Here is a 15563-nt window from a genome sequence, read left to right as displayed (position 1 = left end):
TGATTAACTGGATCTTTCTAATCATTACAACAAAATGTTGCATTATTCATACTAATTAGGGGACGGGCCATTCCAAATAAAAGTTCTCAAATAGATCAGCTCGGTGCTTTGTGACCACCTAGAGGGGTGGGATAGGGAGGGTGGGAGGGAGGGAGATGCAAGAGGGAAGAGATATGGGAACATATGTATATGTATAACTGATTTACTTTGTTATAAAGCAGAAACTAACACACCATTGTAAAGCAATTATACTTCAATAAAGATGTTTAAAAAAAAAAAAAAAGTTCTCAAATAATCCCTACACCTGGAATCACTAGTTTGGCCAATCAGAGGTTTTGCCTTGCTATGTTTAAATTCACAGGGTTAATTTGCATTTCATTAATGTGCTAAAGACCTTCTAAACAGTTAATTTTCTAAAAAAGAGTTAAGCAAGACTCATGTTTTAGCAAAAATGTGGTCTAATTTTTTTGTTTAGTATCTAATAATAACAAACATTTATTTAACATTCATTCTGTGCCAAGAACTAAGTATTTCTTTTGTTTTGTTTTTTTAAGGAATTCCTTTATTTTATTTATTTATTTATTTATGGCTGTGTTGGGTCTTCGTTTCTGTGCAAGGGCTTTCTCTAGTTGCGGCAAGCGGGGGCCACTCTTCATCGCGGTGCGCGGGCCTCTCACTATCGCGGCCTCTCTTGTTGCGGAGCACAAGCTCCAGACGCGCAGGCTCAGTAGTTGTGGCTCACGGGCCTAGTTGCTCCGTGGCATGTGGGATCTTCCCAGACCAGGGCTCGAACCCGTGTCCCCTGCATTGGCAGGCAGATTCTCAACCACTGTGCCACCAGGGAAGCCCAGTATTTCTTATTTATTAACTAATTTAATCTTTCTTCAAACTCTATAAGAGAGGCATTAAGTTTCTACCACCACATTTTACAGAAGAGGGAACTGAAACACAGAGAGAACTTGCCCACATTCACATGGTTAATAAGGGATTATTATAATTCATATGGTTTCATAATAAATTTATAAGTTAAATTATGAAATTATGAATTCATAAATTCGTATGTTAAAGCCCTAACCCTCAGTACATCAGAATGTGATCTTATTTGGAAATAGGTTCATTGCAGTTGTAATTAGTTAAATTAAGATGAGGTCATACTGGAGTAGGATGGGCCCATAATCCAATATGACCAGTGTCTTTATAAAGAGGGGAAATTTGGACACAGACATGCACCCAAGGAGAAGGGCATGTGAAGATGAAGGCAGCTATTTGATGATACTTCTACACTCCAAGGAGCACCAAAGATTGCCACCTAACCGTAAGAAGCTAGAGGAGAGGCACAGAACAGATTCTCCCTCACAGCCTTCAGAAGGAACCAACCCTGCTCACACCTTGATCTGGGACTTACAGCCTCCAGAACTGTGAGAATAAATTTCCAGCGTTTAAGTCACTCAGTTTGTGGTATTTTGTTAATGGCAACCCTAGCAAACTAATACAGGCATGGAGTCAGGATCAAACTCAGGCAGGAAGCCTCCAAGATGGGCATGCTTATCACCTCACTCTGCAGCTCCAAATATAGAGCTAATCAAAATAAAAACACTCCCTGCTCCTTCCTCCCCAAATAAACAGCACAGGAGGTACCAGCTTGGAAATCTATGCAGACAAATAAAACATTGACTGCTCTTTTCCAGTATCTGTACTATGTGCCCTGGAACCCCCTCTTTCCTAATTGAGGCGGCTGATTGAGTGGATGATCTGGCCAGACATTTTTCATAGACCTGCAGACTAAATTCACTAACCCACCTGCCTGACTCTAAGCATGTGCCCCTACTAGGGCTTCAAAATCGCCGTATTTAATAGATTTTTGAAAGTAGCATCATCATTCTGAGATTAGTACTGTTTCCTTTGGGTTAAAATTAAAAGGATGTGTCCTAAGGGTGACAGTAGAGACAGTGACCCTCCCCAGTAGTCATATTAAGTTAGTACAGACAGAAAAAGGAAATGGCTCTCCAGGTGGCTGGGCGACCTGGCCCTGGGCTATGGAAAGGAGAGCATGTTCTGGAACCTTGAGCAAGCACTGGCCCCGGGGGCCGGCCACAGGCTCTGAAGTAAGGGCAGCCTTTGGGTGGAGGGAGAGCTGCAACCAAGTTGGAGCCACGTGACTGCGGCCTGGGCGCGCGTCCCTGCCGCCAGGGCGCGGGGTGTGGGAGGTCAGGGTCTGGATCCGGTGTGGACCCACGTGCCGGCAGACTGGAGACCACTATCCGTCGGGGTCAGGGAAAGGCTCTGAGGATTTTGAGCTTCATTTGTGCTTTTTTTTTTTTTTCCATTGCACCAAGAGAACACCAAGTCTTTATTACACGAATTCCTATGAAACAGCTCCAAGAAAAAACCCACACGTAGGAGAAAAAACAAAAACAAAAAAACAAAGCCACACACACGGACGGGGTGGGGGTGGGGGTGGGGCGACTGGTGCTCCCCCTCTTCTGTGCCCGGGCCACTGGGGGTCGGTGAGGATCGGAGGGCGGCCGCACTTCCGCACTCGCTCGGGATGCTGAGCCGGGCCAGGGTACCCCTCCAGCACCGTGGGGAGCCCACCACGCCCTCATTATCTCTGGGTGACTTAGGGCCACCAAGCCTGCTCCCAATGCCCCAACGCTGTGCGGCTGGGCTAGCTCGTCATGGGAGCACCTCTCGGCCAGCAGGCTGAACTTGGGTGCGACCGCCATCTGCAGTGTACGAAGCTTTGCCCCAGCAAACCGGGAAGGCCGGCCCTGGGTCGGGGCTTACTGGGTGGGCGTCTGGCTACGATCTCCCACAAGGCACGCGGGAGGCGGCGGCGGCGCGTTCCTTCTCGCAGAGGGTGGGGAAGCCGAAGTCAGCCTGGGCGCGGGGTCGGATCGCCCAGGAGGCCTGCGCGCGGGTTGCTGGCACTACTGGGAGAGACGGGGAGGGAGGGAGAGGGGGAGGGAGGGAGGGAAGGGGGAAGGGCGGGGCGACCGACTTTCTGAATCGCCTGCAAGCCCCGGCGCGAGCTGGGCCCGTGCTGCGCCGAGATGTCCGGAGGATCAGCCAGGAGCCTGGGGAAGGGTGAGGCCTGCCCGCCGCGATCCGCGGCGACCCTCAGACGCGTGTCGGGGCCAGGGCCTGGGGGCCGTGCTGCTCCGGAGCGGAGCCACGCAGGAGGTCTTCCACCCGCAGGAAACTGGCCCGGCCCGGGGGGGCGGCGGGAGGCTGGGAGTCCCCGCTGCTGTCGGGTTTGTAACCGCCTCCGCTTCTCCCCGAAGGAAGCGCGCCCCCGGGGCCGGTCCCCGAGGGCCTGATTCGCGTCTACAGCATGAGGTTCTGCCCGTTCGCCAAGAGGACGCTCCTGGTCCTGAAGGCCAAGGGAATTGGGTGAGGATCAAGGCGCGGGCCGCTCCCAGAGCCAGCCAGGAACCAACAGCTGCCGGAAGAGCAGGCGGAAATCTTCGATAGGGTCCCCGCAGCTTCCTTTACTACAAAATACACTACATCAGCCTTTTTTGGGGGGGAGGGGGGAACATAGAAAGTTATGAACCCTATCCTCGGGGGGCGGGAAGAATGCCACAGACACCACCAGTCTAGGACACCCCATTTAGATTAACCATTTTATGGATCAGAAAAGCTGAGGCTCCAGTAAAGTTGGTGGCATGCAGAGATCACTCGAATGGTAATCACAGGCAACTCTTTTAGCTCTGGCAGACCCCTGATTTCTGCTGTACTTCCTTCTCTTTCACCCCACTTCTTTCATGTCCTGTTTATATTGTTTGCTGTTATTCTGAGGCTATAGTCCCTTCCTGAATAGTCGGTAATTTACCCCCTTGAAGAGTCCAGACCTTGACCCTCCGCTGGACAGAGTGCTGAGTTAACTGTACTGTGAATATTCCTATAGATTGGGTTGTTGGTTGAATGAAATAAAGTGTTTATGCCTAAAAATTCAGACTTTTGGGAAGCCTCACTGAAACTATTAAGGTGACTGACATATGGGTTATCCACAGGAAATATGCAAGTCATTGGCTTTTCCCTGAGCTGAATAGCCATTGAACCGCCTCCCTTCCAATGACCTTTGGAATCTGTTGAACAGACATTAGATACCTGTAGTGTGGAAGTTTAAAACAAAGCCCCCATTACAAAGAAATTTTCCATGTATGTGCTTAGAATTTATAAACTAATTTTAGTCTTCTTGGGGGAGAATTAAGCAGGCAATTCTTTTCCCTAAAAAAAAAAAAGTAAGATATAGTCTAAAGAAAAAAAACTAATTACCTTTGGATTAGTCATCACTTCAGTAAGATCTGCATCTTATTTTGGATGAAACAGATTGTGAACACATAGCAAAATATTCAACAATTAGTAACTTTATCAAAACATTATTTTATCCAACTCTTGTTATGTTTACTGTATTAGTCAGGATTCTTTTATTGCATTTAAGAGATATCCAATTCAGTTGGATTGAAAAAAGACATATCTTGTGGTCATACAATTGAAAAGTCCAGGAGCAAGACACAGCTGGATCTGGGGCCACAAAGTCCTGGGTTAGTGCCCTTCTGGAACTCTGGGTTGAAAACAACCATATCTTACTGGGACAGTTTTCCAAAGGAAAATTGCAGTGATTTTATCATAAAAGTGTGTGTATGGAAGGTGAAGGGTGTAATAGCTGCCAGGCAGTGCGAACAACAGAGGTCTGCTATGTTTATGGATCAGTTTTAAGTTTGAGTCCCAGAAGGCTTTGATTAGAGAGGTACTAGATTTTACCACATGATAGAATTTACTAAAGCATGGTTTTCTCTAAAAGGTGAATCTTCCAACTTGTTGCAGCAGATATGTTGCCTTGTTGGCTCACCATGCCAGGTTAGCAAAATGCATGTGTGTTCTGAGAACTTTCTTTATTACAAAAGCCCAGCATTTACCTTTTCTTTTCATACTATAAAATTTCAGAAATGTTGATAATTCCTTAGCAGGGAACATCATTTTTCTTGCAGTAGCTTGTATCTGAAGTGTCCAGTAATCTGACAGCACACAAACCTTTTCATACATACACTCAGATGCCAGTGTTCAATCTGGCTATTCCTTTGTTTCAATGGGGGGAGGGATTGCATATTTAAATCCTCAAGATAATGCTGTTATAGCTAGCTACTGAGGTGGATGAGGAAATAGGAAACAAAAGGTGTTGGGTATATTATTTTTGAGTAGCTAATCTGTTCTATTGAACACTCATCCAGCTTTGACAATGATATGGACCTGGCTTTAACAATTATGTGAAACTTTCTTTTCTCTTATTTCCCCTAAAATCTCTTAGGCAAGATACAAGTTAGTTCTAAAAACAATCTTAATATAGCATGGACTTCACCTGTTTTTCACACTTAGTGTGATTTACCCATGTAACATTTTTAAAAAGTATGTGCATGGAGATTTAATCTGAAAGTTTATTTTGTGGATGGATTTTTTGGATTCCCTAATATTCTTGAAAAAAATGAGGAAATTTCTATTAAAATTAGCAAAAGGAATTGAATTTTATCATGTTGATTCTCATACAGTGGAGTGGCGGGGTGTGGAGAAACTCAATTAGTTGGCTCATATATTTTTACAATTAAGATTACCTCTTAGTCCCAAATGGAGTATCTAATTGACAATCTTGAAGCATTTCCACTTATTTATTCAACAAATGTGTACTGAGTACCTATCTGAAAATGTTTATGTTTCTTCATAGCATTTATAACTTTGCTCATTTACATGTTGGTTTATGAATATGACCAAGACACACAAGATCCCTGCTTTCATGGAGCTTACATTCTAGGGAGGTGACATAACAAACGTAATTAAGTAAGCAAAGTAATTTCAGTTACATATCATCAGTACAATGAAGAAAGTAATTCAAGAAATATAAAAAAGGCCAGTGTGGCCAGATCATAATGACCAAAGGAGAAGTCATAGGAAGCAGATGTGACAGGTAAGCAGGGGCCAGATCAAGGGGTTTAGAGTTTATCCTCATTGCAATGAGGAGCAATCGAGGGGTTGTAAGTAAGCAGGAGGGTGGCCTCATCCAATTTACTTTTGTGTGTGGAGAATGGACTGTAGGGAGGTCACAGTGGAAGCAGAGGGGCTGGTGGGACTATTGTAGAGGTCCAGGTGGCAGATGACATCTTAGATGAGGTGGCAGTGTTAAAGCTGAGAAGTGGATGAAGCCAGAATGTGATTTGAAGGTCTAGCTGACAGGTCTTGCTGATCCATTTGATTTGAGGAAGAGGTGGCAGGGGGAAGGAATCAAGGCCAAGCTGACTCCGAAATTTCCGGTCTGACCAGCTAAGTGGATGATAAGACCAATGAGGCTTTATTCAGGAGTACAAGAAAAATGTTACTCTCTTCATTGTCCTCTATGTGTTTTTCAGGCATGAAGTCATTAACATCAACCTAAAAAATAAGCCTGAGTGGTTCTTCAAGAAGAATCCCTTCGGCCTGGTGCCAGTTCTGGAAAACAGTCAGGGTCAAGTGATCTACGAATCTGCCATCACTTGTGAGTACCTGGATGAAGCATATCCAGGAAAGAAGCTGTTGCCAGATGACCCCTATGAGAAAGCTTGCCAAAAGATGGTCTTTGAGTTGTTTTCTAAGGTGTGTGTTCAAGAAATTTCAGCTCCTATATAACACCTTTGTTTTTTAAGCTAAATCATTGCTGTCACTGATGGTTCAGTGATTTGGGTGGGGAAGACAAACAGGATTATGCTTTTGTCCGCTCGGACATGTCCTATGAGCCCTTTCATGGTCCGGATCCTGTTTACTTCCCAAAGTTACGCCTCTCCACTCTTCTCCTAACACTTTATATTCCTGTCATGCTGAATGTTTTTATTTTTCCCAAACTTGCCACCTTCTTCTCAACTCTTGCTGGAAGACTCTTCCCCCTTCTCACTTTGCTGGTTGTCTCCAAGTCCTCTTTCCTGTACAGTCTGCGCTCCTGTATGTGCAGAACGTGAGGAAGCTGAGGGCCCACTATACTATGCCGTTTTATAAAGGACTTGTGCATCAGTGGATTTTGGTATCTGCTGGGGGCCCTGGAACCAATCCTTCAAGGAACCAAGGGACAACTGCCTTTGCTCAGATACCTTTGTCTTCCAGAAGCTTGTCCGGGCTGGGTTAATGCCCAGCTCTGTGTGCCCACGTGTGCTAACTTTCCCCTGTGGGGACTGCCGCCTTCTTGCCTGTATCTTGTACCAGGGCTGTGAGCTCCTTGAGGGTGAGGGCCGTGTTTCCATCACTGTTGGCCCACTGCCTAGGCTTGCGACCAGCCCTTCCTAGTTATGTGACGGTGAGCTAGTTGCTTATTACTTTACCTCTGTGCCTCAGCTCATGTGTAAACTGAGTATAGTAATTGATCCCATCCCATTGATAAAAATCAGTTAACACCTAGAGTCCAACAGATGGTAGATACTCAATGTTAGCTCTTGTTGTTCTAGCCACATTGTCTAGTTGTGAGCATCTTCTGTGTGTTGGCAATAGCTCCTTGTGGACTGAGTAAATGGCATTCCTATAGGTGAACTGCCTGTGTCTTAATTAGCATCAATGTTAAATCAAACATTTAGGTGAGTTCAAACAATTAGTATTAACAAAGAAATGACCAACAGTAGACAATGCGAATAGCATGGTCAGGTTATATCTCTATAATTCTGTTACTTTTGTCAGGATATATCTCAGCATAATAAGAAACATCTTGTCTCTAGGGAAATAAATGGTTAGAGAAATATCCAGAAGGTGAAACTTGTAGGGAGAACATTTTCTTAAAGGAGACATTGCAAAGGGAAGTCAATGGGGAAGGAAGAGGGAGTTGTCTGGCTTAGCAGAATGAGAGTGAAAGAATACTAGAGATGGTTGCCATCAAAGATGATGGACAGGGGATATGGCATTTACAAGAAAGATGTTGGAGAATTTTTAAAAATAGTAACGAGATTCATTGTACTGTCCAGAAAGAAAATGAGCTAACAGCTGGAGATGCCCACCATTACTTCCCTCCTCACACTCAGGGAAGAGGTGGCCTTAAGTACTATTATGACACCACCCTCCTGGCCCCAGTTCAGCAAACCAGAAATGCCCCCACCTGCACCCACAGCCAAATCACCTTCTCCTGGGAACCTGGAAATGAGACACAGAGACTAAGACAATAAATGTGTTGAGGTTTTAGAGGTGTATGTATATATCATTGGAGACGACAAATCAAAGTCACACAAAAAAAGAATTTTTAAGGAATCAAATAAAGAGCATTGCAAAGGGATCTGACATTTGGAAAATAACAAGGAGCAGACATTTAAGGAGAAGCAGAGATGAAAGACCAGGCAGGCCCAGATGGAAACATGGAAGGAAGGGCTGCCTGCACACCTTCAGTTCCAATGACGGCAAGCTGTACCCTGGGGTGGATGGGCTTTCAGGACGTTCTCCTGTATTTTTACAAGTGCCTGTTTACTTCCACTGGACGAGTGGACTTTTGTCTCTTGCAGTGAGACAATACCAAAGACCGAGCATTAAAACACAGACACCTCCACCACAAGCATGAAAGCATCTGACAGGACACCTGTCAAGTCTTCAGGTCATCAACCACTTTGAACTGTCTTCTCATGCCCTCCCCAAGATAGAAATCAGGAAAATCCCCTTCCCAGCTCTCTTTGCAGCTGGGGCCAAGGCCTGGACCTAGGCTCTTCCTCTCAGACACACACATGGTAGAGTTCAATTCAGAAATGAGACATGTGGGGAAACGGGCTTGGTGTGGGGTGCTGGTTCTACTGGGGAGGGTGGCTGGTGGCAGAGCTCCTGGCTTTCAGGAGCTGGGGTGGTTGCCAGGTTGAATTCCGGAGTGGCATTGGTTACCTCAGAGTCCAACTTCTGGCAGCAGCACAGACTGTAGCATCTAGTGCTCGGTTCACTGGTGGCAGTGGGTGCTTCCCATCAGGTCAGTTCCCAGCATGATTTTGAAATGTTCCAGACCTGTTTGTTCAGCCTCTCAACAATTCTATGAGCCACTCAGTGTCCTTTTAGGACATTTTGACCCAAGCTCACCAATCGGCTTCTCTTATTTGCAGCTTATAAAATCCTGACCAGTACAGCATCTAAGCCACAAAACTTTTTAAGATCAGTACCCGACCTCTGTGAGCAAAGGAATTGGTGTACTTTTGAAGTTTCTAGAACATCCTGACACTGGGACTATGAGGGTTCTATGGTGCTTTTATATGAGGGGGCTGGTATAGTTAGCCTCACACTGATAAACTAAGAAATTACTCTCTGTCTAGGTACCACCTTTGTTATTAAGCTTTCTTAGAAGGCAAAATAAGGAAGACTGCTCTGGCGTGAAAGAAGAATTGCATAAAGAATTCAGCAAGCTAGAGGAGGTAATTAATCCCTTCTCCTTGATTTTTATTGAAGTGATACATTGTATCTGCTCTTACCTTCTACTCTTTTCTTCATACTCCCATTTCCAAAATCACTTTAAGGTAATTAGCAATAACACCAAATAGGAAATTTTAGTTTACAACAGATAGCAGCTGTAAGCTGTTGTGTTTAAGATACAAACCAAAACACCTAAAAATGGTTTGTCATGGGCTTGCTTTTAAAACATTTTATCACACTGACATGAAAATATCACGGAAAAATTTCACCCACATTTCCAGTTTTTCACCTGTTGTCATTTTTCCATGCTTGTTTTCAGTCCTTGAACATATATATTTTTTATATATATAAATTTATTTATTTATTTATTTTTGGCTGAGTTGGGTCTTTGCTGCTGTGCGCGGGCTTTCTCTAGTTGCAGCGAGAGGGGGCTACTCTTCATTGCGGTGTGCGGGCTTCTCATTGCGGTGGTTTCTCTTGTTGCGGAGCACGGGCTCTAGGCACGTGGGATCAGTAGTTGTGGCTCGCGGGCTCTAGAGCGCAGGCTCAGTAGTTGTGGCGCACGGACTTAGTTGCTCCGCGGCATGTGGGATCTTCCCGGACCAGGGCTTGAACCCGTGTCCCCTGCATTGGCAGGCGGATTCTTAACCACTGCACCACCAGGGAAGCCCAGTCCTTGAACATATATTAAAAAGTTAACATAACTATAATCAGAGTATAAGTCATTGTGTTCTTTTTCCCACTTAGTATTATATAATAAACTTATATAAACTTATATAAAAAGAAATAAAATTATTTGTATAAAAACTTAAATAAAATTATATAAAAATGTTTATAATAAACATTTCCCACAAGAGTTTGCCATTAGTCAGACAGACGTTTGGGCAAGCCCAGATGTGTTTTTACCTGCTTTGTGGGAGAGCTGCCATTTGGACCTGTATATGGAATCATCATCCTCCATTCACACTCAACCTTAGGTTTTTACTGAGAGAAGATACAGTCCTGTCTCGTATGGGAATGCATCCTAACCTTTTATCATTAAGTATCATTAAGTATGAACTTTGCTGGAGATTTTTTCAGAAACCTTTTTTTTTTCATTAAGAAAGTTCTATTACTAGTTTTCTAATTTAAAAAAAAGTCATGAGTGAGTGTTTGATTTTTAGTGTTTTGTTTGCATCTATTACATCTATTGAAATGTTCATTGAACATTTAATCTGGTGAATATATATGGTGGTACTGACAGATTTTTCTGGTGTTGAACCATGCCAGTATTTCTGTGTAAAACCTACTTGTTTTCAGTGGATTTTCACATATACTTTAGAATTAGTTGATATTTAAATGACTTTTGCATATTTGTTCATAAAGGAGATTATTTTGTTCTTATCATATCTTTATTTGGTTTTTATATCAAGGCTACTGTAACCTCATAAAATGCGTTGGCTTACTTTCTCTGGATTTCTAAGGTCTGAAACCATTTGATAGGGTTTGGCTATTTCTTTAAAACATTTGAGTCCGGTGTCTTTTATGGGGGTGGAGTTTAATAGTATAGTTCAGTTTCCTTAATGTTAATTGATTTTCAGGATTTTTATATTCTTTCTTGAATCAGGTTTTGTTTGTTTGTTTGTTTTTTATTTTTGGCCACACCACATGCCATGGGGGATCTTAAGTTCCCCGACCAGGGATCGAACCCACGCCTCCTGCACTGGAAGGCAGAGTCTTAACCACTGGACCGCCAGGCAATCAGTTTTCACATATAGGGACACGAAGATAATCATGTTTCCTGATTTCAAATAATCTCTATGTACAACTACAGTTGACTCTTGAACAAGGTGGAGGTTGAAGGTACCAGCCCCTGGAGCAGTATAACATCCACATACTACCTGCTAAATTTGGGGTTAGTTGGGGGACATATAATTTTCTTCCCATCTGAGTTCACAGAACTCCAGGTTAAGGACTCACACTTTACAGTGAGTGGTACCATTTCCATGTTTCAGGCTGCTGAGAGGGCATTTCCTTCTGAGTGAAACTATCATACTTATTTTATTTATGCATAATATTACCAGGCACTACAGTTTAAGGACAGCCCCAAACAATAGTGATTCATTGTACAATTCTGAGTGCCTAATAATTGCAAGGCACTCTGCTGGACAGCATGGGAGGTAGAAGGTGAGATGCGGCCCATACTGCTCAGATGATTAGTTTGGTGGTAGACCAAAGACAAATACTCAGGTAGATATAAATGATCTATCTTAATGCAGAATGTTATAAGGGCCCTGAGAAAAACTATGGATGTTTTATAAAATGGTTTGGTGTTGATTAGCCAGATGATATTCTCAGTTCTTCTGTTTGCAAAACCATAATACCAATTCACCTTGTTAAATTTCAGAATCATAGTATTTGTGTTTGGTTTTCAAAGAATTTTATTTGGCATCTGTTTAACAGTTAATCTAGTTATTTCCAATATATTTTAAGTAAATTTTTTAAAAATTAATTATTTATTTTTGGCTGTGTTGGGTCTTCGTTTCTGTGTGAGGGTTTTCTCCAGTTGCGGCGAGTGGGGGCCACTCTTCATCGTGGTGCGCGGGCCTCTCACTGTCACGGCCTCTCCCATTGCGGAGCACAGGCTCCAGACGCGCAGGCTCAGTAGTTGTGGCTCACGGGCCTAGTTGCTCCGCGGCATGTGGGATCTTCCCAGACCAGGGCTTGAACCCGTGTCCCCTGCATTGGCAGGCAGATTCTCAACCGCTGCGCCACCAGGGAAGCCCTTATTGAAGTATTATATGCAGAGATTTACCCAAAGCATAAGAGTACAGCTTGGTGAATTTTTACAAAGTGAACACAGCCATGATACTAGCATCCATATCTAGAAACAGAATATTAGTTTTGGATGGTTTTTGTACTTTATACAAATGGAATCATATAATATGCACTCTTTGGGGTCTGGCTTCTTTCATACAATATCAAGTTTCTGGGGTTCATCTATATTGTGTGTAGTTCATTCCTATTCTTTGTATAGTGTTCCAATGTATGACTACTGTACAATTTATCCATTTTAGTCCTGACAGACAGTAAACATTTCCACTTTGGGGATGTAACAAACAGTTCTGCAATGAACGTCTTATACCTATATTTTGGTGAACATATGTTCACATTTCCAAGTAATATAATTACTGGGTTATACAGTATGCATGAACTCATGCGTGAAGCTTTAGTAGATACTGTTAAAACATGGTTGTACCAAATTATTGATACATTCCTATCAGCAGTAGATCCACACCCTTACTAAGTTTGTCTTGTTGTTTTAGCCATTCTGATGGATGTGAAGTGGTATGACATTTTGGTTCTAATTTGCATTTCCCTGATGACTAATGTAATTGAGCACCTTTTCAAATGGTTATTGGCCATTTAGACCTCCTCTTTTGTGAAGTCCAAGTCTTGCCCAGTTTTCTGATGGGTTTTCTGCTTTTTTTCTTTTTGATTCCCAGGAGTTCTTTCTATATTCTGAATACCAGTCCTTTGTTGGATATATCTATTACAAAGATCATGTACTCTGTAGCTTGTTTTATTTTTCTCCATTTTCCAGTTTATTTTATTGACCGTTTTGCTTCATCCCAAACCAAGAGATTCTAAAGCTTAAACTAATCAGACAAAAAGCTAACTTGAATATGTCAGGGTAAAACCTGCTGCTCTCACTTGCTTAACTTAACTCTTGCCTTCATCATTTCTTTTGATGAATCTTACCAGATGCACAAATAAGAAGTACTCTTATGCTGTTTAATGTTCAGGTTCTGACTAATAAGAAGACAGCCTTCTTTGGTGGCAGCTCTCTTTCTATGATTGATTACCTCATCTGGCCCTGGTTTGAATGGCTGATAGCCCCGGAGTTAAATGAGTAAGATATTTGAATATTTTGTGCTTAATTTAGGATAATGATAACTGAAATAGTATATACTAACCTTTTTTTATGAACAAAAATTAACATATCTCATTCAACTGGCATGAATGGGAGCAAGCAGACAGGAGGAGACTTGGACTTTCCAGGGCATGTCCTATACCTACACTGACCATTTTTCATCCTTGGGGCCGGTAGGGGTGGGGAGTTCTGTGACATGTAGTAAAATGTTTTCAAAATAATTTACTCCTTCCCTCCTGGTTAAAAATCCATAAGGATGTGCATTTTCATAAGGATTTCAGGAAGGATTGTATGACCAATGCTACCTCCCACTTACCATCAAGAGTCCCACACTATTTTCCAAACTCTGTGTTTCGAAGTTTGGCAGCGACCTTGGCTTACTGCCACTTCTTAGAGCTTAGAGCTATTCAGGGTTACTTTTAGTCACAATCTGACCATAGAATAACAAATATATAACATTCTTGGTTGTCTTTCATGTTCTCCTTTTAAAAAACTATCAGCCTCCGTTTGGACAAGTTCTCATGCTAACTGAGCAAGTCACTTCACTCTAGTCTTAGATTCCTCTTCACAAAACAAGGACCTCTAAAATATCTTCCAAATCTCATATTCAATGATTACATGCATCTTAAATAAGTATTTTTAAAGAACTATTTTAAAAAGTTAGAGGAAAACAATATGAAACTGCAGAGTGGTAATAATGATATATAGGAGAATTTGCAATGCCTTCCTACTTAGCCTTGCTCACACCTTCATTCTTTCCATCTCCCACAGATGTGTAGACCACACTCCAAATCTTAAGCTCTGGATGGCAGCCATGATGAAAGATCCTGCAGTATCATCCCTCTTCATTGATCCAAAGGCCTTTCGAGGTTTCTTAGATCTCTACTTGCAGAACAACCTCGAGGCCTGTGACTATGGGCTCTGAAGGGGACAGGAGTCAACAATGAAAATATATCTGACATTTTCCTTCACTAATATGAATAATAACATGCTTTTATTTTACCAAGTGCTCTCATGTCTCACTGGATCACCTTCTCTGATTTGACACTATGGCCTTACTGTGGGCTTTCCTCAAGTCCCTCCTGCAGAAATGTAAACACATTTCCTGTCTCAGGATGCTCAAAGGATGCTAAGGGTTCTATCACAGTCCATGCTGAAAACCTCTAAATCATCTCTAGTGAGAGCTGAACTTCAATCTGGGTTTCTAACTGCCCACAGGACATTTCCACTTGGATACCGTGTTGTCATTTCAAGAGATGCCCTTTCAAGTTTGTCTTCTGGGTTCTGAGTTAAGAACCTTTCAATTCCTCATTCTTTCCTTTCCATCACTGACTCAGTTTTACACCTTTCTTCTTACTGTCGTTGCCACTGAAGTCCAGACCCACGTCACCTCAAAGCCAGGTGACTAGGTGGTCTCCTATTTGTTCTCCCAGTCTCCAGTCACTAACCCCTTCAAATCCTTCCTACCAAATCTTATGCTGGGCACACAGAAGGTGTCCCATATATGTAACTGAATACTGTGAAGACCACCTCCATCAATTCAGCATATAAGGCTGGATTTCATTCTACAGATGATTCAACTAAGGTCCTGAGGTTAAGTGAGGCCTTAAGACGCTGGCAGAAAGTTCTGGGGAAACACACCCAGCACAGGGCTCTTATATCAGAACTAGGGGGCGGGCTGTCGACCTGCCCCAGTACAGTCTAGTTTCCTGTACTTATTCTTAAACGTAAGAGCGCGTTAACAGCCACCTAAGGCTCACCCCTGGATTTCCGATTCGGTAGGGTGGGCCGGGGAGTTCACATCTGAAATGAGTCCTCCGCCCCATGGTGATGCAGGCGACCTGGGGGCCGCACCCTGAGCAGCAGCTGATAATTGGCTGACTTCACAAACGGCCTCCAGCCGCCCACCTCGGCCGCCACCAACGCCCAGGCTCCGGGCGGACCCATCTCTGCCGCCGTCCGCCTGCCCCACCCGGGGCAGGCTGCGGGCGGACTTCAGTCGGATGTAGACCAGGGGACTGAGGTGCCATGACCAGCCACCACCTGCCTTCCACTTTGCCCAGCCACAGACACCCGCGGGGATCCAAGACTCCGGGACCCAGGAGCCTGTAACACGGCCGCCCATTGGCTCAGCTTGGCACTGCTAGGCCGGGGCACTTCCAAAGGCTTGGAAGATTGGCTGAAGCTCCGGGCGCCGCGGCCAATTGGCGGATAGGATCGCGTTCTAGGGGGCGGGTTCCGCCTGGGCCCCGCCTCTTTCTGCGGC

The 15563-nt window shown here is 43.7% G+C and overlaps 1 protein-coding gene across 1 annotated transcript; it reads left to right on the top strand.

The window, feature by feature from the left end:
• Window positions 1–2995: 2995 nt before the first annotated feature.
• On the top strand, window positions 2996–14299 carry GSTO1 (glutathione S-transferase omega 1). Its single transcript, XM_061193563.1, has 6 exons — window positions 2996–3087; window positions 3285–3393; window positions 6405–6627; window positions 9288–9386; window positions 13170–13276; window positions 14069–14299. The coding sequence occupies exons 1-6, from the start codon at window positions 3054–3056 to the stop codon at window positions 14220–14222; spliced, it is 726 nt and encodes a 241-aa protein (XP_061049546.1). The 5' UTR covers window positions 2996–3053; the 3' UTR covers window positions 14223–14299.
• Window positions 14300–15563: the final 1264 nt, after the last annotated feature.

The sequence above is a fragment of the Eubalaena glacialis genome, chromosome 1, assembly GCF_028564815.1.
Source record: "Eubalaena glacialis isolate mEubGla1 chromosome 1, mEubGla1.1.hap2.+ XY, whole genome shotgun sequence".
NCBI lineage: Eukaryota > Metazoa > Chordata > Mammalia > Artiodactyla > Balaenidae > Eubalaena > Eubalaena glacialis.
The sequence above is the reverse complement of the archived record's forward strand: the minus strand, read 5'-3'. Positions and strand labels throughout refer to the sequence as shown.

Excerpts from the sequence above, each read along its gene's own strand:
- GSTO1 (XM_061193563.1), top strand. The coding sequence starts at position 3,054 with ATGTCCGGAGGATCAGCCAGGAGCCTGGGGAAGG. Across the intron at positions 3,088-3,284 it reads AGCCAGGAGCCTGGGGAAGG|GAAGCGCGCCCCCGGGGCCG; the intron begins GTGAGGCCTGCC and ends TTCTCCCCGAAG. Across the intron at positions 13,277-14,068 it reads ATAGCCCCGGAGTTAAATGA|ATGTGTAGACCACACTCCAA; the intron begins GTAAGATATTTG and ends CATCTCCCACAG.